We start from the raw sequence: 25,276 nt of genomic DNA on the forward strand, positions 1-25,276 counted from the left end.
AAAAACCCTCAAATGAAAAACAAGCGCTACCATGCGTGGGGCATCCCGTGTTGATGCTGCGGTTACCATGACAACATGCCCGCCTCCTCGGACTTTGTCCACGTTGTCTTTGATACAAAAAACGCCCTAAAAACCCAAAACAAGGACGTTTACTGACTATTGACTGAGAGGTGGGGGGGGGGGGGGGGGGTTATGATTGCCTGAAAGTGGGCGTGGCTTAATTTCCCTCTGCAGCAAAGAAGTTTAGCACTCTAATGTTGGAATGGCTAACATAGCTAGCGTCCTTAATATCATTTTTTCATTTCTTCTGCCAATTTTTTTCCAAAAATCCTTTTTTTTCCCACTAGCGTAACTCCGCAGGCATGCCTCACTAGTTGAGTGGGAAATTATGGGATGCATCGTCATGGCAACAGACCAGACGTCACAATCCGGGCATGTGGTGTTCCAACCCCCCCTTCTTCTTCTTCTCTTCTCTTGTGTGTTTCTTATTTTTTATTTCTCCAGACTGGCACTACTCCCCCCCCCTCCCCACCACCACAGCCCCCTCCTCCATCCCCCATCTTTTTTTTTCTTTTTTTTTCCACTCTCCGATCTCGCCGTCGTCACATTTGAATGTTCTCGTTTCATCCCGGCGCTGCGGATTTAGCGGCGGCTGACCAAAAGAGTAGGAAGAGGAGGAGAGGAGGAAGAGGAGGAGGAAGAGGAGGAGGGAGGAGGAAGGCGGGTGGAGCGGCGAGGGTTAACTTCCCCCCCGATCGGCGGCCCTGAAAGGGGGCTCTCTCTTTTTTTTTCCTTTTTTTGGCGAGAGGAGGAGGAGGAGGGTGGGGGGAGGGAGGGGGGGCATGAGATCAAGATGCCCGGGTCGCTGAGCAATGAAGACGAGGCGCGGGACGACATGGATTTTGACGACGAGATGCCAGGTGAGGAGGGAGGGAGGGAGGGAGGGAGGGGGGAGGAAGGAAGCCAGCTTTTGGGGGGGGGGGGGGAGTGTCCTTCAGCCTATTTAGCGACGCGTTTCAACGCTGGCGCCGAGAAGTAGGGATGGGCGCCTGAAAACAAGCGCAGTCGTGTGACGTTGCCTTTTTTTCTCGAATGAGGAGAGAAAAGAAAAAAAAGAGAAAATTTTTTTTTTTTTGGGAGGGGAGGGGGCCAAGTTTGGCCGGAGCGGGACGGTCGGAATCCCCCCTCCTAGTGTCTGTCGCCCTTGATGGTGTCGCTGGCGAGCGCCGCTCAGTGTCTTGTTATGGGCTGGTTTGCCATTGACAGACATAGAAGTGGTAGTAGTGGACCCCCCTCTCCTTTGGTCAGGGGAGTTTCTGCAAGGTTCTTATGAGTAAATGACTGGAAATGTTGGAAAATGGGATATTTGGGAGGGAAAAAAATATTTGTGCAGTCATTTGAGTATTCATAATTGATGGCGGCCAGGCTTGAGCTTGTTTTCGTTTTTTTCTTTCATATTTTGCTCAATGCTTTATGAATATTTATGACTAGTAATCATATATGTACATTTCTCTTAACTGATTTGCGTGATTAGATGAATTGCTTTGTTTGGTTGAGAATCATTTTCATTCATTTTACCTTACATATATATTGATTTCTTACTGTTTTTGAATGTTGTTTATCATGTTCAATATCTCAAAAATACTAGTATTATTTCTATTTTTTTGCACATTCACAGCCAAATGTTTACTTTTTTAACACTAGATTAAGCCGAAATACCGATTTATATATCACATTCTAATTAATTTTGTCTTTTATTTTGCAACATATGCTCCATATTGATTTTTTTTCATTTACTAACATTCTAAAAATATATGTGTCTTTTATCACCTACAGCATTAAATATGCATTCTTTTTAATTCATATACAGCAAATTATTGACATTTTTTAAAGCACTAATGACAAAAAAAGCAACCAAGAATGAAACAGTACAATCTGGCACTAACGTCAAGACTGCGTCTAATAATAAATGTAATAAATAATCCAACAAAATAATAATAAATGCCTTCAGACGTCTAAAAACGAGCGAGAATTGTCATTGCTCGGCAACACGCCGTTAAATTGCTCTTTTTTTCCCCCCGTGCCGACATCCAAAAGATTGAAAAATTGCCGAGGGACCCTAATAAGCGCCCCCCCTCTCCAGAGCCCCCCTAAATCCCCCCCCCCCCCCCCCCCTCCCCAATTGAAAGTGCGTCTATTTTTGTCTGGACTCTCTGAAAGTTGACACCATTGGAATCGGGCTGCTAGCGCATTGTGTCTCTCATCCCACTGAAGAAGACGATAGATTGCTGCTTTGTTTGGAATTAGCAAGGTCGCTAACATTAGCGCGGGGCTAGAGAAACCGTATGTATGGCTCAAAAGCCACGTGTGGCTCTTTAGGTGGGTGCATAAGGCTCTCCGCTGAACTGTGAGCTGACATATTACTAGCGCAAGGGTGTCAGACTTGATTTCATGTGAGCCATTTTAGATATAATATTTAGATTTATTTTTCATAAATAGATTAAAAGAACTGGATTAAGAGCCTTAAATATTGTTTTTTTATAGATCTAAAACAATGTTTATTTGAGCTTTTTTAAGATTATTATTATTTTTAGATTTTACAACAGGATTTTACCTATACCACTGGTGTCAAAGTGGCGGCCCGGGGGCCAAATCTGGTCCGTCTTATCATTTTGTGTGGCCCGGCAAAGTAAATGATGAGTGCTGACTTTCTGTTTTAGGATCAAATAAAAATAAAGAGTATAGATGTATATTACATTTCCAGATTTTCCATCTTTTAAATCAATAATTGTCATTTTTTAATGATTTTTTCAGTTTTTAATTCAAAAATCATTTTGTAAAATCTAAAAATATATTTTAAAAAAGCTCAAATAAACATTGTTTTCAATCTATGAAAACAGAATATTTAAGGCTTTTATTCCAGTTCTTATAATCCAATTTTTAAAAAAAAAAAACTAAATATTATACTTAAAATGGTCCAGATTTGGCCCTCGGGCCGCCACTTTGACACCCAACGTCTTTGGGCCTTTCTGTCATTGATAATCATTGATTAGCAACAGCATAGCAATGTTGTCAAAAGAATTAAGCGACTTTTAGCCGGTTAGCGGGTCCGTTAGCGCTGTTTTTCTGCATGATGGGCATTTTGTAGCTTATGACAGGCAAAAAAAACGAAAAAGCGTCAGGTGACATGACGCATGAGATCATTTTATTTTCATTCTTGACGGGAAAAAAAATGGGAGGCGCCGCGTTCCAAACGCTAGCGCTTTATTTATTATTCATTATAGATTTTCCAAGCGGGGGCCAAGTGTCCTCACCGCGGTGGTCCCCAATAAAGTCCCACGGGTTCGTTTCCCCAGCAGGGAAGGTCACAAAGGATTATGTGGGTGTGCACATGTGTGTGTGTGTGGTTTTTGTGAGGAACACGAGCCCCCGCCGCAGTCCCGCGGCGCTAAGCCGCCGGAGAGGAGGCGCCGTCGCCCGAGAGCACGTCACGGACCGTTTAGCGGTTCGACTGTGCGGCCAGGCAGGTGTTAAAGGCGGTGAATTAGCATTAGCGGGTTCGCCGCGGGAGACAATGCGGGTGTTTTGAGGATTCTTGGGCTGTTGGATTTGGTTTTATTATTAAGGATTTGCTGTTCTGTTAAATGTGATGCAATTTAACCAGTGTGATTGGATAGGGGATATTTTGGAAGGTTTTGATAGCATGAGTGCATGCACATGCTAATGCTAATGGCCCGAAACGGCTAAATTAACAGTGAAATTGATCGTAAATGAAGTAACTTTTTTTAATTAAGATGATATTTAGTATCTTTATATTAGTTTTAATAAAATTAAATATATAAAATAATGAAATATGACTATTAAATAATTTAAAGGTGAAAAAAATCGTCTGTATTTAATGTTGTTGTTTTTTTAAAGGGTTTAATTTGTTTTCATCTAAAAAAAACGCAATATAAAATTTGTTCACACTGTTTTTAACCTAAAGATATTTCAGGGTAAATATAAAAAATATTTAAAAAATAAAAAATGGGGCTGTTTATGCTATGAGCAATATGGCTAACTGCCAAAGGTGCAATTTATTTTGGGGCACACGACAGCCCTAAAAAAAATCAATTATTTTCCCAGTGGTCCCCATTTTATCAAAAATTAAAAAATAAATATTCTGATCTGTTAGCGAGTTTTTTTGCAGCTAAAAGGATGCTAAAATGGTCCGTATTTGCTAAAAATCAATACCATAAGCAATATAATGTGTTTGTACGTTTGGAAATGGGCGGAGTCGACTTCCTAGGGCGCCAAATTGTCAAAGACCCTCCTGCCAACGCCACCAAAATATTTGTTTTGGTTGGCCTGCCAGAACCCGGGGTGTCCCGGCGCCCCAGGCCAGACCATCAAATGATGCGGCGGCATGTCGGAAGCGGTGTCGCTGGACTGGGAACGCCGCGGGGAACGGACTCGGCGAGCGGCCTCGTTTGTACGCGGACTCTTTGACAAGCAGCAGCTGGGAAATGCTCAGCGGGGTCCATTCGCCCGCCAAGGGGAGTCCGTCCCCCCGCTTAGCGCTGGGCTCCACTGGTCCGCGACGTTTTGGATTTTTATGTTCGTAGCGCCTGGACGGCGCCGGGACAGATTGGTCGCTCGGTTTTGCCGGAAAACTAAACGGAATTTCTCATTTGCACGACTCTGAGTGGCCGGTATAAAGCAATTAGCATATTAGCATTTGACGTTTGTTATAAGCGGAGTACCAATACGTACTACGGTCATACCTTGAGATATGAGCTTAATGTGTTAGGGGACAGAGCTTGTATGTCAATTTACTGGTATTGCAAATCAGTTTTTTGCCATAGAAAATAATTAAATTCAGATAAATCTGTGCCCACCCTGTGAAAAACTACACAAAATTAATATATACACACACACTTAAAAATAAAGTCGTACCTCTACTTACAAAATTAATTGGTACTTTTTGACATTGCAATTTTTTTGAAAGAATTCTTGGATTTAACAACAATGATGGAACAAAAATGATTTAGAGTCGTACCTCTACTTACAAAATTAATTGATTCCAGAACTTTTTTCGTAACTTGAAAAATGTGTAAGTAGAAGTGTACTTTATATGTAAATTCTCTTATTGGTTCCACTAGACGAGGAGCCCGTGCGAACGGCGCTGCCCCTGGCGTCCATCGGTAGCTTCTTCTCGGACGATGACGACTCCCTCAAGCAGCAGAAGAAGAAGAAGAGCAAGAAAATGAAGGAGGACAAGGTCGCCAAGGTCAAGAAGCGGAAAAAGGAGGTGCGTTTACTCTACATTTCGACGTCTTTTGCCGTCAATGGCGGCCAATGAATCAACACTACAAACATGAATGCTAGGCTAATTGTATGCTAAACTGAGTTTGGATATTAGTGTGATTGGTCATTTGTCTCATTGTGCCCCGCAATTGGCTGGCTAGTTCGGTGGGATAGGCTCCAGCACCCCCGGGGATGCTCGTGAAGGCAAAATGAATGAATGATTCTAGCTTTTAATTTAGAAATAAAGTGCCAGCTGCACGGACTAATGGATCTTCGCTGTCTTGAACCCAAATCCTGATCTCATCAACCCATCGTGGCTTACCCGCTTTTTTTTTTTGCGTTCCCGCATTTTGTATGGAAACAAAGGCTGGAAGGCGCGTGCCGTTCCCAAGCTGTTTTTCCAAACAGCTCTCAGATCAGCCCGCCGTGTTGATTTTACAGTTCAGCAGCGAGGACAAAGAGTTGTTTTTTTTTTTTCTTTCTCCCTTTTTTTTTTTTTTTTTTTTACATCTGCCTCTAATATTCAGCTCTTCCCTGATTGGCTAACCGCTGCACTGCAGTCTTCCCCTCCGAGGCGGAACCGATATGCAGGAGCGTCTAATTTGATTAGGTTATCGGCAGTTATCTGATTTGGCTCCCCCTAATAAGGGGTGTGGGGGTTGTCCTTTTTAGGGTTCCTTTTTTTGGAAGTCACCTCCACTCCCCTTCCTCTTTCTTTCTTTTTCTTTTTTTCTCCTCATCTTCTGCATAAATGAGATTTGTCTAGACGGCGGCTGGCGGAGGAGCCAGGGCCTCGGCGCGACCGGCTCCTGACGCGGAGCCCTGTGATTGGACGGCGTACTTCTATTAGTAGGGTGAACAGAAGGATAGAGCGATGAAATTAAATGGCGGAGGAAGAGGAGGAGGAGGAAGGGGGCGAGGGGGGGCTTTTTATGCGCGGGTCGGTGATGAGAATAACGGTAAAGCTAGTAAGAGAGAGAGAGAGAGAGAGAGAGAGAGAGAAATGTGGTCGCCATGGCAACAGCGCCGAGCCTTTACCGCCGAGCGCTGCGGCAACGCGAGCCGTTCCGCCGCTCCACCGGACCGGCGCGTGCCAACGCAACAGGCTGAGCGTGGCGACGTGAAAGAAATACAAATGGTGGATTGAAAAATGCATGCGGATGCCAGAGAAAGGCAATGGCGTCCATTCACGTTGACGTGCACTAAGTCATTCCATTGGTGTTTGATCACGAAGCCTAACGGATGTGTTCCTAATGCATTTAAATTTGATTTTATTGTGTCATTCGTGTGTTTTTATTCCGTGAAATATGCTTTATAGCTTCAATAAGTAGAGCGGATTGGACACAAGGGTCGCGGGGGGTGCTGGAGCCTATCCGAGTTGACTTCAGGCCAGAGACCCTGAATCGATGGCCAGCCAATCGCAGGACACAAGGAGACAAATAACCAATCACTTTTAGCTAGGGGCAATTTAGCCTACAATTAGCCTAGCAAAGATATTTTTAGAATGTGGGAGAAGACTGGAGATAGACTCCAGCACCCCCCGCGAGCCTGGTTAGGATAAACGATCGGATTAAAAAAATGAATGAATGCTAGCGAATGACAGACCTATTTCAAGAATAAACTCTCACCTCAGAAACTGTCACTTAACTGGTTTGAACTGACGAATAAACCCTGACCTCAGAAACTTGCAAAAGTTGTTTTTTTTGCCACAAAAGCACATTTTGTTGTCGTCAGGGCATCCAAATGAGCGTGGATAGCGACCAGGACCGAGGGTCCGAGGTGGACGAGGAGGCGGGGCGTCCCGAGCGGGGGTCCGGCAGCGAGAGCAGCATTTTCGGACCCACCAAGAAAAAGAAGAAGAAGCCCAGGGAGAAGAAAGAGAGGAAGCCCAAGAAGAAAAAACGAGACGAGGAGGATGACGACGATGATGAAGATGACGGGGGCATGAAGGTGAGTCGCTCAGCGGACTTTTTGAAAACCTGGCAACCCATTTTTCCAAAACTGGGATGCCTCTAATAAGCATGTTAAATTATTTTATCTGGCAACCAAAATGCAAGATGATACTGTGGGAGAGAGCAAGTTGCCAGATTGGCTGCTTTCCAGCAGTCGAGGAGGTCAAAGACTCGTTCCCCTCCGCCAAAGGACAATTGTACTTTTGCCAGCTTGGCTCATTGGCGGGAATACCCACATTTGTCCCGTTTATCGGCATTAACTACACCCCCCCCCCCCCCACACACCCCCAGGAACCCAAGTCCTCGAGCCAGTTGATGCAGGAATGGGGCCTGGAGGACGTCCAGTACGGTTTCTCCGAGGACGACTACAAGACCATCACCAACTACAAAGCATTCAGCCAGTTCCTCAGGCAAGCTTACATTTTTTGGGGGGTCCCAGAGGGGGTCTCGTGGATTGGGAAAAGCAGAGCTCCAGCTGGCGCCGCAAAACCGCCGAAGGGGGCATAGGGGTCTCCGTCACTGATTCAGTTTTTTTGTGGGCAGGCCTCTCATCGCCAAGAAGAACCCCAAGATCCCCATGTCCAAGATGATGACGGTTTTGGGGGCCAAGTGGCGCGAGTTCAGCGCAAATAACCCCTTCAAGGGGGCGTCGGCAACGGCGGTGGCGGCTGCCGTCGCCGCCGCCGTAGAAACGGTGACGGTGGCGCCCCCTGCCTGCGTGGGACAACTGGGGGCTCAGCTAGGGCCCGTCAAGAAAGCCAAAACCAAAGAGGGGAAAGGTACACTTTCATCCACCAATTACGATTTTCCAGAAATGTTTACGTTTAAATTCAGGGCTGTCAAACAATAACAAGATTTTGTGACCTATTGACCTCCAATTCTAGCACAATGACTTCTTAGAAATAATCTTAAATGAAATGAATCAATCAATTCGTCAATGAATATAAATATTTTCCATAACGCTAATACACACGGGCCAACACAGGGGGTGCTGGAGCCTATCCCAGCGTGGGTTTTCTCCAGGTACTCTGGTTTCCTCCCACAGTCCAAAAACATTAGCATGCTAGGCTAATTGGACACTTCAAATTGTCCCTAGCTAAAAGTGAATGGATGTTTGTCTCCTTGTGCCCTGTGATTGACTGGCCACCAATTCAGGTAGCCTACAGCACCCCCGGAGACCCTAGTGAAGATAAAGTGGTTCAGAAAATGAGAACTTTGTCAAAAACAGGCTAGCTGGTTGAACACTAAATTCCCCCTAGCTATGAGTATATGTGCTCGGATGGCTAAGCTAATTGTATGCTAACGTGTCTTTAGATAAGAGCTTATCAACTACCACAGCACAGAATGGGTAACCACGAGCTAAGCTAATGCTAACTTTTGAATAAATGTCCGTTCCATTATTTCTTCAGGACCCGGCGCTCGAAAACGAAGCAAAAGCGCCAAAGACGGCAAGAAGAAGGTCAAGCCCAAGAAGACCAAATCCAAGTCGGGCCAAAGCGGGAAGAAAAAGAAAGCATCCTCGGTTCGAAAACCGCCGTCTTTTGTCTTTAACTCGGTCGCCGTGACGAGCGTGTTTGCATTACAGAGCGAGGAAGACTTCCTGGATGAGTCGGACTTTGACGACGTGGGTCTCCTCGGCGCCTCGGTGCTTTGCGACCCCTCCGGCGCCCCCGTCGCACCCAAGAAAAAGGCCAGACGCGGGCACAAAAAGAGGAAAAGTAAGTCTGTCGAGTAGGAAAATGGCGGCCTTCTAAAATGAAGCGTGTTTCAGAGGAGGACGGCGACGGCTACGAGACGGACCACCAGGACTATTGCGAGGTCTGCCAGCAGGGCGGCGAGATTATCCTTTGCGACACATGTCCACGGGCGTACCACTTGGTGTGCCTGGAACCCGAGCTGGAGAAGGCCCCCGAGGGGAAATGGAGCTGTCCACACTGTGTGAGTAGCCCCGGGTCCGATATACGCTGGTTTGAAACCTATTGATCCGAATATAAGACAATGTTTTTTTTGCATTGAAAAATGACTATTTATTTAGACTATATATAAGGTTCTATTTCCTTCTTTTGTGTCATTTTCTGAGGTTGTGGGGACTATTTCCCATCCAAATAAAGCCATATTACATTTTTGGGATGATTTATATATTTATTATGAATATTTTTCAATTTAAAATTAAAAGTTTGGGGAGTTTAAAAGCCAAAAAAGTCTAATGTTCATCCGCCTTTGTCAAATTTTAAAGGGTTTAGTTGTGTGAGATTTGGGAAACGAATTAGAGAATTTACATATAAAGTACACCTCTACTTACAACATTTTCAAGTTACGAAAAAAGTTCTGGAACCAATTAGTTTTTATAAGTAAAGATATGACTGTAGTTCATTTTTTTCCACCATTGTTGTCAAATCTGGGAAAAAAATACCATAAAAAAGTACTGCATCAAACTGTATAAGAATAAATCGTATGCCCACAGGAGAAGGAAGGCATCCAATGGGAAGCCAAAGACGAAGAAGACGAGGACGAAGAAGAGGCGGCGGGCGAGGAAGAGGACGACCACATGGAATTTTGTCGAGTGTGCAAGGACGGCGGCGAATTACTGTGTTGCGACACTTGCCCGTCTTCTTACCACATTCACTGCCTCAACCCGCCATTGCCCGAGATACCCAACGGCGAATGGTTATGTCCACGTTGCATGGTAAGTAAGCCCCGCCCCCAATTTGGATTCTACGCACAAAAAAAAAAAAAGCTACAGTCAAACATATGTAAATATAACAGAAATGTGGGTGCCATTACATCTGGACCTATTTAATATTTAATTAATTACTACATTGAATAACAAACATTGAATAGGTTGCTGAATACTAAAATATATATATATATAAAACAAGGGTTTATACTTGGAAACATGTTTTTTTTACCTTGGCAGCAAGTTTGTTCTATAAATAAGAGCATTAAATACTGCTACAAATTAAAATACATGACTATACATCCATAGAAAACTAACAGACTTATCTAGTAGTAGTATTTCAGGTATTTACACAATGTGTCAAAAATACATATATTGCATATGTATATGGCAATCTAACTATTTACATTTTACTGTTTATGACATCTTAATGACAAAATATACATGTCAAATGTAAGCACATTATTTTAACTAGCCACATTTAGCATTTATAATGTACTTACCGTAAGTAGTACACGAAGTGTATCAGCTAGCTTAGTAATTAGTCAATTGTTACTAGCGCTAGCTTCGTGCTAATCGCTAAACAGCATTTTAACACATGAACTATTGCCTGTATAACCTCTACCATCATATTTAACACGTCTACGACTCTCATAGGTGTTATTAAATTCTCGAACAAGATACAGTTTAACAAAATAACGTGTTCGAACACAATTTAGCAATGGCGGCTACATCTGACATATCTTGCTTACCGTAGTTAAACTTGAGTTTTTTTTCGACCACGTCATCTCACGGCACTCGTCTTTTGTCCTAACAATTAAACACATCGTTAGACATCCATATAAATGAGAGAATTATTGTTTTATATGACTTTATATTACATTTCGTACCGGAAGCTTCAAGGCTGTGCTGCTCACGGATATGCGGTCATGGTAGAAAAGAATTGGCAATTGTTAATTGTTGCCACCAGAGGGCAGCGAATGCTCCAAATCAAAATACTACATAAATAAATACGAGATCATTTTCAAAACAAACCTTTAAAACGCCACTTTCACATCAAAATTGAATTTAAAAACTATTTATTTTTTAATAATTGACATGTAATATTCTTTTATTTATTTCAGTGCCCACCTTTAAAAGGCAAAGTGCAAAAAATCATGCACTGGATGTGGGGTGAGGCCCCATTACCGGCCGAGGTGCCCCCAGTTGTGGACGGGCTGCCCCCCGTGGACCCCATGGGAAAACCACCCCTTAAAGGCCACCCTGAGAGGGAGTTCTTGGTCAAGTGGGCTGGACTATCCTACTGGCATTGCTCCTGGGTCAGCGAGCTCCAGGTAAAGTGCCTCTGGTGGTCTTGGGGGGCATTACTTCAAAATCCTTCAAACCCTACTTTAAACCTGGTCCACAGTTGGAACTGTACCACACGGTGATGTACCGCAACTACCAGCGCAAAAACGACATGGACGAACCGCCGCCCTACGACTACGGCTCGGGGGAGGAGGAGCTTAACAGCGATAAGCGCAAAAGCAAAGACCCCCAGTACGCCGCCATGGAGGAGCGCTTCTACAGATACGGCATCAAACCCGAGTGGATGGTTATCCACCGGGTGCTTAACCACAGGTTGGGGAAATTTTAATCGTTGAAATGCGGGTAACTCTTTGAAAAGTGAGATTATAATGCAAGGTTGCATTGGGGTTGTGTAGTTTCGACAAAGATGGCGACGTGCACTACTTGATCAAATGGAGGGACCTTCCTTACGACCAGTGCACTTGGGAAGTGGACGACTTTGACCTCCCAGAATACAACAACCACAAAGTGGCCTACTGGGATCACAGGTATGCCGGAATTGATTTTTTTCAAATGCTGGTACTTGACTGAATTCGAAAGAAAATTCTTGCCGCTGATTGCGTCATCGGTTTCAACTATGCAGAGGCAAACTCAAGCAAAAATCATATTTAAGGCGCAATTGGATCTGTCAGGAACATTTTAGATATAATATTTAGATTTTTTTTTAATAAATGGATTAAAAGAACTTTATTAAAAGCCCTGAATATTCCGTTTTACTAGATCTAAAACAATGTTTATTTTAGATTTTTTTAAAATATATTTTTAGGTTTTACAAAATGATTTTTGAACTAAAAACACTGAAAATTGGATTTAAAAATTCTAATTATTGATTTTAAAGGAAGGAAATCAGGAAATTTGATATACATCTATACTCTTCATTTTAACTTGATCTAAAACAGAAAATCGGCACTCATGATTTACTTTCTGCCCCTCACAAAATGATACGGTGGGCCAGATTTGGCCCCCGGGCCGCCACTTTGACACCTGTGACCTAATTAATATAGTCTATTAGGATCCAACAGCAGTTTCCAACCACCACAAAAAAAATTCAACTCTCTACAATGCACGGTTTGGACAAACGTAGCGAGAGAATCTTAACATACCCACACTTTTACAATTTTCACCAGCGCACAAAGGCCCAAAAAAACTACTAATTATATACTGTGTGGTCTAGACAGTAGGACTTTAAGCTAACTATTAGCATGTAGTAAGGGCTAAATGAGGACTACTAAAAGCTGCCATATTTAATTCTGTAATGCCTTATCGTCCAGGGAACAAATCCTAGGTGAGGACCAGCGCCCCCCGTCGGCGTCAAAAGGAAATCAGCGAAATGACGAACGCCCAAAGAGGGAGATCCCCCCAGACGCCCCCATTATCGACGTAAGATCAAAAACCCACGGTCTAAAATCCCGGTTTTCCCAAATTTGAATATATTTAACCCCTATACAGCCAACCATCAAGTTCGAGCACCAGCCGTGGTACATCAACGCCACGGGAGGAACGCTACACCCGTACCAGCTGGAGGGTCTCAACTGGTTACGCTTCTCCTGGGCTCAAGGAACCGACACCATCTTGGCCGACGAGATGGGTCTGGGCAAGACGGTGCAGACCATCGTCTTCCTCTACTCGCTCTACAAAGAGGTGACCCTGTTGGACCCCAAACCGTCACCCGGTCCATCAGGGGTCCCCCTGTTCCTCAGTTCTGGTTGTCCCACAGGGTCACTCCAAGGGTCCTTTCCTGGTCAGCGCACCTTTGTCCACCATCATCAACTGGGAACGCGAGTTTGAAATGTGGGCCCCCGACTTCTACGTGTTGACGTACACGGGGGACAAGGACAGCCGCGCCATCATCCGGGAAAACGAGTTCACCTACGAGGACAGCGCCGTCAAGTTGGGACGCAAAGCTTTTCGCATGAAGGTCTTTCTCCAAGGCTTAGCCTGGTGTCCGTCTGTATCCTCATGTCTTTGGACCCCACCGATCTGACTGAAATGTCTCCTCGGTGTCTCGCAGAAAGACACGCCCATCAAGTTCCACGTCCTCCTGACCTCCTACGAGTTGATTACCATCGATCAAGCCATCTTGGGGTCCATCGGGTGGGCTTGCCTGGTGGTGGACGAAGCTCATAGGCTGAAGAACAACCAGTCCAAGGTCAAACCGCCAATCTTATCTTCTCAAAAACCGTAGATAAGCGTTACGTAGAGCAAGTCCATCCCATTTACCGCTACTACTACTACCACCCTTGCAGTTTTTCAGGATTCTGAACGGCTATAAGATCTACTACAAGTTACTGTTGACCGGAACACCGCTTCAGAACAACCTGGAGGAGCTCTTCCACCTGTTGAACTTTCTCACCCCGGACCGCTTCAAGTAAGACGATCGACCGTCTTTTCACCGTCCAGTAGACCGGTCCCCAACCGTGTTTTTCATCCCGACTCCGCAGTAACCTGGAGGGTTTCCTGGAGGAGTTTGCAGACATTTCCAAGGAAGACCAGATCAAGAAACTCCATGACCTCCTAGGTCCTCACATGCTCCGGAGACTCAAGGCCGACGTCTTCAAAAACATGCCTGCCAAGACGGAACTCATTGTTCGGGTGGAACTCAGTCCCATGCAGAAGTCAGCGGGCGCATGGCGAAAATGATCTAAGGACTCCAGGTGGACCCTAGTTCGAAAAACCCTGACCGTTTACCTCTTTGCAGGAAATACTACAAGTTCATCTTGACACGAAACTTTGAGGCTCTCAACTCCAAAGGGGGCGGCAACCAAGTTTCCCTGCTCAACATCATGATGGACCTGAAGAAGTGCTGCAACCACCCCTACCTTTTCCCCGTGGCTGCCGTGGTAAGACCCATGGGAAGAGTTTTTCCCCACTGACCGATGGTTGACCTCAACTTTGGGTCCAATAGGAGGCTCCGGTTTTACCCAACGGCTCGTATGACGGTAGCCAACTGGTCAAGTCTTCGGGAAAACTGACCCTGCTGCAGAAAATGCTGAAGAAACTCAAGGACCAAGGTCATAGGGTTCTCATTTTTTCACAGGTTCGTCCCTTCATCTCAAAATCTGACAGTACATGAACCATCACAAAAACCTGGTCCTTCGGGTCTTGAGTCGATGTTTTGTAAATTTGATCAGATGAATGTCAACCATTGGTTATATTTATGCTGTCCTAGAAATTAGGACCTGCAGGGATCTGGTTTTGGGGTGCAATGGGGTCTGTAAGGTCCTGTTGAAGTCGTCTAGGGGTCATTGACAGTTATCGGTTGTAGAAATTCGATCTGTTGCTAACCCTACTCGCGGTTGTTTTGGATTCTCCAACCAGATGACGAAAATGCTGGATCTTCTAGAGGACTTTCTAGAGTTCGAGGGTTACAAATATGAACGGATAGACGGCGGTATCACAGGAGGTCTGAGACAAGAAGCCATCGACCGCTTTAATGGTGGGTTTTCTTCAATGTTTTGTCTGGATCTGGTTTAATGCTGTTGAATCTGTATTTGTTGTACTCTGAGTCTGGGTCTTGGTTGTGGGACTTACCAATTCTATGAGTTCTTCACTAATCCAGGGTTCACAAGAGACAGAATTCGATTCTGGTCTTGTTTTCTGCCCCCTTTTCCACCTGTTTTCATCTACAAAACTGCAAAAACCCCAGAGCAACCTGTCTATTGTCCCCATCCTGAATTCCTTTTGTGTCTTTTTGGCAGCCCCTGGCGCTCAGCAGTTCTGCTTCCTGCTCTCAACCCGGGCCGGAGGTCTGGGAATCAACCTAGCCAGTGCCGACACCGTGGTCATCTACGACTCGGACTGGAATCCTCACAACGACATCCAAGTAATTCCATCTTCCGTCTCAAAAACCCAGACAAACCCCGGTTCAACCGTCCCTGGACTTCTTTTCAGGCTTTTAGCCGAGCCCACCGCATCGGGCAGAACCGGAAGGTGATGATCTATCGCTTCGTGACTCGGGGATCGGTAGAGGAGAGGATTACCCAAGTGGCCAAGAGGAAGATGATGCTCACCCACTTGGTAGTCCGGCCCGGTCTGGGATCCAAAACGGGCTCCATGTCCAAGCAAGAGCTGGACGACATCCTCAAGTTTGGGACAGAGGAGCTGTTCAAGGACGAGATGGAGGCGGCTCGCAACATGGGGGGTGAGGGACGCACCCGGAGGACTGGAAAAGCCAACTCCTCGGCGTCCTTCTGCCCGCCAGGCGACGCCAAAGACGGCGAGGAAGGCAACGTGATCCACTACGATGACGACGCCATTTCCAAACTGTTGGACCGTAGCCAAGACGCCACAGAAGACACGGAGATCCAGAACATGAACGAGTACCTCAGTTCCTTCAAGGTGGCCCAGTACGTTGTCAAAGAGGAAGACGGAGAGGTGGGACTATCTGTTTTATATAAAAATCCGGAAAGTGGGAGGTTCCTCTTAAGTCCTTGCTCTGCCCCGCCCCTAACGCAGGAGGAAGTGGAGCGCGAGATCATCAAGCAGGAGGAGAACGTGGACCCGGACTATTGGGAGAAGCTTCTGCGGCACCACTACGAGCAGCAGCAGGAGGATTTGGCGCGAAACCTGGGCAAGGGCAAGCGCATACGCAAGCAAGTCAACTACAACGACACCACCCAGGAGGACCAAGGTAGGCCCCGCCCAACCCGGCTAACTGCTAACGAATCTTAGCCTTCTTTGTAAAAAACAACAGCAACCTTCCTCATAGTTCTGGGTTCGTGGGTTCGATCCCAGGTTGGTCCTCTTGTGTGGACTTTGCAGGTTGACCCTGGGCTTGCGTGGGATTTCTCTAGGTACTCTGGTTAACTTCCACATCCCCAAAACAAACATGCTAAGCTAATTGTATGCTTAATTGGCCTTAGATATGAGTGTGATTGGTTGTTTGTCTCCTTGTGCCACGTGATTGGCTACCCACCAAGTCAGGGTGTCCAACGCCTGTGCCTGTAGTTGTCTGGGATAGGCTCCAGCACCCCAGGCGACCATTGTGAAGATAAGTAGTTGAGAAAATTGATAAATTATGTGTAAAAAAAGTACTACTACTGAGTTTTAAAGTCAGAAGGAAGGCCGATTTGATTCCAAGTTCTGGACCTGGGCGGGATTTTTAAAGTCCACTAGAGGTCCAGGGCTGGGAGTTTTTTGGAGAGCCACGCCCTCTTTTTGGACGGCGTTATCCGACGGAAGCAAAGTTCTGTGTTGTCTGTCTCTGATGTGCGGCGCTCAGAGTGGCAGGACGATGTTTCAGACAACCAGTCGGAGTACTCGGCGGGGTCCGAGGACGAGGACGAAGATTTCGAGGAGCGGCCGGAAGGTATCTTCATTTTGGGGGGAGGGGCTTTTCTTTAGCCACGCCTATAGTGGGCATTTTTCTCCAAAGAGCTGAAAAATTGGAGGTATGGAGTGCTAGTGGCATTTTGACCGACTGTCTTACCTGGTGCAGGTGGGCGTCGACATTCACGGCGCCATCTGAGGAATGACAAAGATAAGCCATTGCCCCCCCTGTTGGCCAGAGTCGGCGGCAGCATCGAGGTAATAGCAATGGGATTTTTTGCCTTTTTCAATAATTTTTCAAATATGATTTCCACAATGCTCATGTTAGCAAAAACCGACATTGCAAGCTAGCCAGGGATGCTAACGGACTGTTTTTGTGGCTCGCCAGGTGCTCGGGTTCAACGCCCGGCAGAGGAAAGCCTTCCTGAACGCCATCATGCGCTGGGGCATGCCCCCCCAGGACGCCTTCACGTCCCACTGGATCGTGCGAGACCTCCGAGGGAAGAGCGAGCGCGAGTTCAGGTGAGGCTCCGTTTTCGGCGGGGTGACGGAGCCACGCCGCCGTCACACTCTTTGCTTTTTGTCCCCAGGGCTTATGTGTCGCTGTTCATGAGACACCTGTGCGAACCCGGCGCCGACGGAGCCGAGACGTTCGCCGACGGCGTGCCGCGCGAGGGGTTGTCACGCCAGCACGTGCTCACCAGAATCGGGGTCATGTCACTGGTCAGGAAAAAGGTCAATGCTTGCTAGGTTCTTGCCATGGGCGGGGCCATGGGCGGGGCCTTGGGCGGGGCCTTAAAATGATATGATATGACTTCTAAAGCCAAATCCTAAAACTTATTCTTTGGAAAATGCATTAGCCCAATTGACTCGACTCTAGTCCAAGCATTTTTGATGTGGATCGCTGTCAGGGGTGCTAGAGCCCAAATTCCAATTTTAGCAAAGCATGTCAAGTCACATCTCTAATTAACGGGCTCGGCGAAGGCTTTCCAAAGGACACGTCATTAGTTGAGTTGCCCTCATTGTAACAACCTAATGATTAAAAACATGTGTTTTGAATGGCAGGTGCAAGAGTTTGAGCACGTGAATGGCAAGCTGAGCTCACCAGACTTGATCCCCATCGGCATGGAGCTAAAGAAGCTGACTGAAAGTGTCTCATCGGACCCCAACACCCCGCTTCAGGCCAGCCCGCTAGCCACGCGGCCCGGAACGCCAAACCCGCCCGGTTGGTATCCATTTTTTTAGCCAAAAGCTCGTGCGCTTACTTGGTATATTTTCGTAGAGAGGACCGAGGGTCCCGCGGAGGACCGAGACGCGGCCGAATCAGACGGCAAGAAGTTGCCGGAGCGGGACGCCGTTCAGAACCGACAGGCGGAAACTACGAACCCGCGGGGAGACCAAGAGGAAACAGTTCGACGCGAGGAGAAGGAAGGGGGCGACGGTGAGGAGGCCAAGGGCATGGCGTGCGAGGAAAAAGCCACGGGGGATGACGAGGGGGACAAACAGGAAGACAGGGCGAGTGGGCGGGACTCGCCCAAAAGCCAGAAGCAGCCCGAAAAGACATCAGAAGGACGGGAGGGCGATGAGAAGGCCGGCAAAGCGGGTAAGGATCAAATTAAGGGGTTACGGGAGAAAAATTGGGGGTTCACAAAGTTGATTGCTTCACAGCTGATATTAAAAGCGAGGACGCCGTCCTCGCCGCCGTTGCCGTCCCGGACACCCGACTAAACGGCGATCAAGACCCGCCGGAAGATGTGGAGGAGCCCAAAAAGGAGGAGAAGATCGGGTTCAAAACCAAGTTCATGTTCAACATCGCCGACGGCGGCTTCACAGGTGAGCGTTTCCACCAAGTCCTTGGTCGAGGACTCTTCTGTGACGCCACCATTTTGTCCGCAGAGTTACACACGCTTTGGCAGACGGAAGAACGAGCGGCGCTGTCGTCCGGCAAGATGGCGGAGATCTGGCATCGCCGCCACGACTACTGGCTTCTAGCGGGGATCGTCACGTATCCCAAAATTCGCCTGTCTGGATAGTCTCTCGGGTGTTTACGCTTTTTTAGCCTTGACCTAGCGTCAGTCACGGTTACGCGCGTTGGCAGGACATTCAAAACGACCCTCGCTACGCCATCCTCAACGAGCCCTTCAAGACGGAGATGCACAAAGGCAACTATTTGGAGATGAAGAACAAATTCCTGGCCAGACGCTTCAAGGTAGGCGGCTGGCAGCTGAGTAAACGTACCGGCATGTAAACAAACACGTTAATACACAACTTAACAAGCACGTTAATGCACAAATAAAGAGGCACGTTAGCACACAACGTAACAAGCATTTTAACATACAAATAAACAGCTGAGTAAACATACCATGTAAACATGCACGTTAACATACAACATAGCAAGCATGTTAGCACACAACTTCCCAAGCACTTTAGCACACAACATAACAAGCACATTACCACACAACAACTTTGAATTATGTTAAGCACACTCAAAAAAGTCAAAATGCCCTAAAACTACCTTAGCACACAACTTAACAAGCAAGCTACCTCACAACAACTTCAAACTATGTTACGCACACTCGGAAAAAGCCCTAAAACTACCTTATCAAACAACATAACAAGCACGTTACCTCACAACAACCTCAAATTATGTTACACACACTCGGAAAAAGTCAAAAAGCCCTAAAACTACTTTAGCACACAACATAACAAGCACAATAACCCACAACTTCACAAGCACATTAACACACAACAACTTCAAATTATGTTAAGCACACTCAAAAAACTCCCAAAATCCCTAAAACTGACCCAAAACGAACCCCAAACGTGCAGTTACTGGAGCAGGCGCTGGTCATCGAGGAGCAGCTCCGGCGCGCCGCCTACCTCAACATGAGTCAGGACCCCGGGCACCCCGCCATGGCGCTCAACACCCGCTTCACCGAGGTGGAGTGCCTGGCCGAGTCCCACCAGCACCTCTCCAAAGAGTCGCTGGGCGGCAACAAACCCGCCAACGCCGTCTTACATAAAGGTAAAGGAGTCCCCTTGATGGCTCGGGACGAAAACCTACACCCGGTACCCGTGGTCACGGTCTGTTTTGTCCTTCTGGATTCAGTCCTGAACCAGTTGGAGGAACTCCTCAGCGACATGAAGGCCGACGTGACCCGACTCCCCAACATGCTATCGCGAATCCCGCCCGTTTCGGCCCGCCTGCAGATGTCCGAGCGCAGTATTTTGAGCCGGCTGACCAGTCGGGGTGCCGAACCTCCGCCACAGCAGGTACGCGCCCCACAAATCTCAAGTCCTGTGCCGTAAGTCATTTATATTTCCACCCCGGTTTTAGACTTTCAGCCAAGGAGGTTTCGCCTGCTCCCAGATGTACGGAAGCACCTTTGGCGGTGCGTTCAGGGGTGCCGGAGGCCAGCCCATGGTCAATTACAGTCAGATGCCTCTGGGGCCGTACGTCAGTGGTAAGGAATCAAACCCACGCTTGCCTATTTAGAACAAAACACATGTTTCGTACCGCCCATCCTCGAAAGGGTTGCGGGGGTTGCTGGAGCCGAACCCAGCTGTCTTCGGGGGAAAGGCAGACTACACCCTAGACTGGTCGCCAGTCGGTCGTAGGGCACACAGAGAGACAAACCACCATCCGCACTCCCAATCGTATCGCCACCAGCGGGATTTGAGCCCGCGGCTGTCAGGCGAGTGAACCACTACACCACCAGGCGGCCTACAGGTATGATTTACAGTCAAATATCCGATTGGAAATCACTAAAATTAGCTTAAATGTAATAGTGGCCCAGTGGACCAGTGGTTAGCATGTCTGCCTCGCAGTTCTAAGTGTGCGAGTCCGATCCCAGGTCTGAATTTTCCCGTAGGAAGTATGCATGTTCTCGCAGGGCTTGTGTGGGTTTTCTCTGGGTACTCCAGTTTCCTCCTTTGTCCCAGAAACATATATGCTATGCTAATTTAGCATTGTAAATTTCCCACAAGCTACGAGTGATTGGTTGTTTGTCTCCTTGAGCCCTGCGATTGGAATTTGGTAAAACAATTCCATAATCAAGCCAAAAGAGCGTCACCATTTACAACAATATGCCACTAATATAGAATAGTAATACATGGGATAAGCTCCGGCACCCCTGGCAACCCTTGTGAGGATAAACTATACAGAAAATGAATGATATCTTTAGAATAAGAATCAGCTCCAGTGGATTTCAGATAGAACAATCCTGGACGTCCTAGCTGGCCGCAACCGGGCCTCGGGCCTTGGGTTCGATCCCCCGGTTTGAATGAAATGGCCCATTTTGGATATTTTTCTCGATTGTGTTACGTTCCAATATTTTGAGAATGCTGATATTGATCTAATGGGTCCACTAATGTGATGGTTTCAGTTTCCAACGGTCCCCCCAGCAGCCACTTGGACAAGAAGACGTTCGAGTCCCTGCGAGACGCCGCCACGCCCGACCTCAAGTCCTCAAAGGCCAGCGACGTGATCTGCATCGAGGACTGACCCGCTTTCTGCCCCGCATTTTCATTTGCTGACGTATTGAATCTCAACAATTGCACTTTGACCTTTGCCGAGGTTTTTTTTTAAATATTTCGACTGAAAAAAAACAACAAACAAAAAAAAAACAACCTCCGACAAGATGTCAGGACTGAGGTAAAGTGTGACTTTTCCTCCATTTTCTTTTTGGAGAGCAATTTTTCGTCCTTCATGCGGTGCGTTTTATTTTGAAAATGTTTTCCTGTATGCAGCTCGTTCCCGGAAATGCGCCTCCCGCTTGTCGCGACGGTTTTTACCTCACGTGGATGGTGTCGTGGGTGACACCTGCAGGGCTTTTATTGCATCGCAGCGTGTTGGCTTTGTACCTGACTGGATATTTTCTCATTTGAATGTTAGGGATTGCACTACGAATGCGGAGGTTTCACATTTTTCTTCGGGTTTAAAGCCGGGGTGTCAAATCTGTGGCCTACTAAGCTCTTATTCTGACAGGCACACCAACAGGAAGTCGCCTAAATGCCACCAAACCAAGAATAAGTCACCTGAAATGCCCCCAAACCAACTGAAAAACGCCTAAAATGCCCCCAAATTAACACAAGATGGCCCCAAAACGCCCCCAAACAAACATAAAAAGCCTAAAATGCCCCCAAACTAACATAGTTGCCCAAAAATGCCCCCAAACTAACACAAAGTGGCCCAAAAAATGCCCCCAAACTAACACAAAGTCTCAAAAATGCCCCCAAACCAACAGAAAAAACGCTAAATATGCCCCCAAACTAAAACAGTGACCCAAAAATGCCCTCAAACTAACAGAAAGTGGCCAAAAAATGTCCCAAACCAACAGAATTTCCCCCCAAAAAAGAGAAATGGTCCAAAATTGACAAGAAGTGACCTGCCAGTACCGCAAAATGGCAAGAAAGTGATTCAAAATGAACTCATTGCCTGCCTTTGACAAGTCGGTTTGACACCCCTGCTTTAAAAAATACATCGGGACCATCAGTGGCTTCAAGTCCTTCATGTTTTTTTTTTTTTTGAATCAACAATGCTGTCTGTTTTGAAAGCTTCAAACCCAAACTGGAAAATTTAACATACCGTATTTTCTCGCATTCACGCCGTATTTGTCGCTAAAAAAATGATGACTGAATCGAGGGTACGGCTTATATGGGCATAAATTTAAGGCAATTTTAAAGGCTAATGTGCGGGAAAATACGGTAACATTTGTTAGACAGTGTAATGCAGACTTTTTTGAAGATTTTGACGGCATCACCTACTTTAAAAATGGCAAATCTGAGTTTACAAAAGCATCATTTAATACGGCATTGGGACCACGACTTAGCTGCAAATGCTAAAAGTGTCTTGAAAACTTAGCATTACTACAAAAAAGCTATCTTAGCCATTTTTTAAGCATAGATGCAAGTGTCAATTTAAGAATGCTTATCCTGACAAAAAAAAGGGACCATCAAAGTTTAGTTTTATGTTTGCGACATGTTTTATCAAATTTTAAACACAATATTGGACCAACATTATGAAATTTTAACCTTTTCTTATTTTTTTTAAAGAATTGGATTTAAATAACAATAAAAAACTGAATAGCCCCGCCCCCCCCCAAAAAACTATTTATTTTCATTTCACGTAAAAGCCGTATTCGGAAAATCTTTGTTTCTTGCACTAAATGTTGTTTTGTTCTCGTCATAAACTCGCAAATCCTCAGAAATGTGTAAATAACGTGTCAAAATTCACATGAAAAGAAAATGAATGTCCGCACGTTGACCTTAAAGGTCAACAGCGACAAACTGTTTTGATCAAGAATGCAATCAAACTGAAGTCGGGACGAATGTACTAAAAAAAAAAATAGAAAAAAGACTTCAGTCTAATATAAATATTGCATATGTACATGCTTTTATTGAACATGGCTTGAAAAGCTAGGGAAAAAAAGAGAACAAAAAAAGACATTGTTGCAGCGAATGCACAGCTTTTTCTGTGGCGGTTCACTTTTTGGCCTTGTTTTTGGGACGTTTTGATGGAGGCGACCATTCGGCTGTGAAGCGACTGGACCACAAAGTGAACGGTCATCCTTTGATTTGTACTGTGGTTTGGTTTTCTTGTGTTTTAATAAATCTTCAGATGACAACTTGTGTATTCAATCTTTGTTTAGGTTGAGTTTTTGGGTAGATTTGGAAGAAATGGATATATTACTACGGTAACAACAAGAATTTTGGTAACCGTTACACTAAAGATGAAGTTACTATTCTAGTAATACTAATCATATTTCAACATTTATTCCAAATTGCAGGGCACAATTTAACAGTTTCATTTTATATGAGCATTTTTAAAAAGATGAAATAGATTTAAACGTGTTAATATTATAAGTAAAAAAAGTTAAAATAGATAGAAAAATACATAGTATTATTGTTGTAACTACTACTGTAGTACTTGGTTAATGTAAAATCCAAATGCATCTCTTTTTTCAAACTGACAAAATTATATTTGACCAAATTATCATTTTGAAGAATGTCTACATTATTTAACCAAATTGTTCATTTTTCTAACGGTAAATAAGGAAAAAATTGAATACATTCTTTAAAAAACGACAGTATTTTAACGCATCTCCAAAATCACCGGCTGCCTAAAATTAAGTGAAACCCGGAAACGGCCCCCCTGAGATGGATAGGTTTTAATTCCATTACGCCCGCCTCTTTTTCCCGGCGTCTTCCCCACGATTGGTCCAGAATCCTAGCCGAGCTCTCATATTGGTCGTCTTGTTGCCACTTGCCAGTTTCGCCATTGGTCGGGGTAGCGTGAGATCTCTCCGTCGGTCGCCTGGCTTTTGTGCCGCTGTCTGGGCAACAACGCGGGGTGGAGGGAGACGAAACCAAGAAAGGACACACAGGGATGGAAGCTGGGGGAAAAAAACGACGGAAAGGCGGCGAGGACATAGCAACGTAAGGCTCGACGACCAAGCACTTTAGCCTGCTAGCGAGGCGGTGCTCGGCTTCAAAAAACTTGCCGACGAGACGCCAATGATGAAACGTGGGATTTCGGTGCCAGTTTACCAGCATTGAAGCAAGCGGAGGACACAAAGGTGAGTTTTTCTTTATATTTTTTACACAGTTATCAAATTTCTCTTAGAAAAGCGTGTCGAATGTGTTTAATTAATGGCCTTTTTTGGGGGGCATTTCGACCTGAAAGAGGATAAAACTCGTGGTGCATTCACGGACTTTATGAAATTCCTCAATCTTCATCCATTCGTCGACTTTACAGGTAGACACAAACACACCCTGCACTGATTCCCAGCCAATTCCAGGGCCCCTAAACGCACCTGACTTTTAGCATGTAAATGAGGGCACAACCTAGAAGGGTCGCCAGCCAATGACAGGATTAACCTCTCTTCCTGGGAATGACGTCACGCTGCGTCTTTGGGGGTCCCATCTTGGGGAAGAGAGGGTTAAAAGGGGAAGAAGCAATTCCGTGATTTGCATTTCCTCCATCTTTCAGGGGCCCACTGTACCAAATTGTTGTCTTGTTAGTCACAGGCCCAATTCATTCACGCCCCCCACTCCGGCACCCCCGGAAGACCGGACGCGCACAAAACTCCATTGATATGCTTGAAGGTTTGCTTGACAACAACACTGAGCTGGCAAAAATGGTGCGAGAAGAAACTTAGACTGCAGGAGAAGTGAAAATGGAAGCTATGTTAGCATTTTTCAGGATGTTACTTCTTAATCTGTAGCCCACTTTATCTCAAAGTTGCTTGTTTTCATCACCAATGTCAACCGAACATTCCTTCTTGTGCACTAGAAAACATTCTAGGATCAACAAAAATTTGATTGGACTTCAGCAGTGAAAGGGCGGAGCTTTGAAATCAAGTGTTGCTCAACATAAAAGAATACCACAAACCCATTCATTCATTTTCTGAACTGCTTTTCCTCACAAGGCTCGCAGGGGGTGCTGGAGCCGATCCTAGTGAACTACCAGGGAGACCCTGAATGGGTTCCCGGCCAATCACAGGGCACGAAGAGGCTACGGACATCCAATCATAGCTAGGGGAGTAATTAGCATGGGCCTAGCATGCATGTTTTAGGGCTTGGGAGTACCCTGAGAAAACCCACGCGAACAAGAAAACTGGAAAAGACCTGGAATCAAACCCACCACCAATCCAACCCTTGAAATTACCCACCACGTAATTGACAAATGCATTTGTTTGTCTTCTTGTCCTCATTTTACAAGATCAATACATTCCTCGTGTGTGCT

General features: G+C 45.8%; 2 protein-coding genes across 6 annotated transcripts in view; both read left to right on the forward strand.

Annotated features, from left to right (window-relative positions):
• The first annotated feature begins 826 nt into the window (after positions 1-826).
• chd5 (chromodomain helicase DNA binding protein 5) lies at positions 827-22,580 on the forward strand. Of its 3 annotated transcripts, XM_077726049.1 has the most exons (38): positions 827-920; positions 5,142-5,290; positions 7,021-7,236; positions 7,530-7,648; positions 7,782-8,017; positions 8,648-8,760; positions 8,824-8,956; positions 9,010-9,176; positions 9,703-9,924; positions 11,040-11,249; positions 11,324-11,535; positions 11,619-11,750; positions 12,534-12,642; positions 12,712-12,903; positions 12,980-13,180; positions 13,274-13,411; positions 13,509-13,630; positions 13,704-13,877; positions 13,961-14,102; positions 14,168-14,299; positions 14,581-14,698; positions 14,961-15,085; positions 15,154-15,403; positions 15,464-15,636; positions 15,718-15,892; positions 16,484-16,570; positions 16,700-16,788; positions 16,919-17,052; positions 17,121-17,265; positions 17,596-17,755; positions 17,813-18,133; positions 18,199-18,363; positions 18,427-18,535; positions 18,607-18,739; positions 19,360-19,555; positions 19,640-19,803; positions 19,868-19,994; positions 20,916-22,580. In XM_077726049.1, exons 1-38 carry the CDS (start codon positions 854-856, stop codon positions 21,032-21,034), a joined length of 5,976 nt encoding a protein of 1,991 aa, XP_077582175.1. In that variant the 5' UTR covers positions 827-853; the 3' UTR covers positions 21,035-22,580. The 3 variants fall into 3 exon arrangements, with proteins under 3 accessions (XP_077582175.1, XP_077582173.1, XP_077582174.1); XM_077726047.1 differs by having other exon boundaries at positions 15,154-15,636; XM_077726048.1 differs by having other exon boundaries at positions 15,154-15,636; positions 16,505-16,570.
• Positions 22,581-23,749: 1,169 nt separating this feature from the next.
• Positions 23,750-25,276, forward strand: part of arhgef10la (Rho guanine nucleotide exchange factor (GEF) 10-like a) — a 62,065-nt gene continuing 60,538 nt past the window's right edge. For all 3 annotated transcript variants that reach the window (XM_077726473.1, XM_077726470.1, XM_077726471.1), the window contains exon 1: positions 23,750-24,107. The gene's annotated coding sequence lies outside the window, so the exon portion shown is untranslated. The remainder of the gene's footprint in view (positions 24,108-25,276) is intronic.

Source organism: Stigmatopora nigra, chromosome 10, assembly GCF_051989575.1.
Source record: "Stigmatopora nigra isolate UIUO_SnigA chromosome 10, RoL_Snig_1.1, whole genome shotgun sequence".
Lineage (NCBI taxonomy): Eukaryota > Metazoa > Chordata > Actinopteri > Syngnathiformes > Syngnathidae > Stigmatopora > Stigmatopora nigra.

What these genes read in the sequence shown, in the direction of transcription:
- chd5 (XM_077726047.1), top strand. Translation starts at nt 854, where the DNA reads ATGCCCGGGTCGCTGAGCAATGAAGACGAGGCGCGGGACGACATGGAT. An exon ending in CACCGGGTGCTTAACCACAG is followed by an intron (nt 11,536 to 11,618) that starts GTTGGGGAAATT and finishes GGGGTTGTGTAG; the next exon opens with TTTCGACAAAGATGGCGACG. An exon ending in TGAAGAACAACCAGTCCAAG is followed by an intron (nt 13,412 to 13,508) that starts GTCAAACCGCCA and finishes CCACCCTTGCAG; the next exon opens with TTTTTCAGGATTCTGAACGG.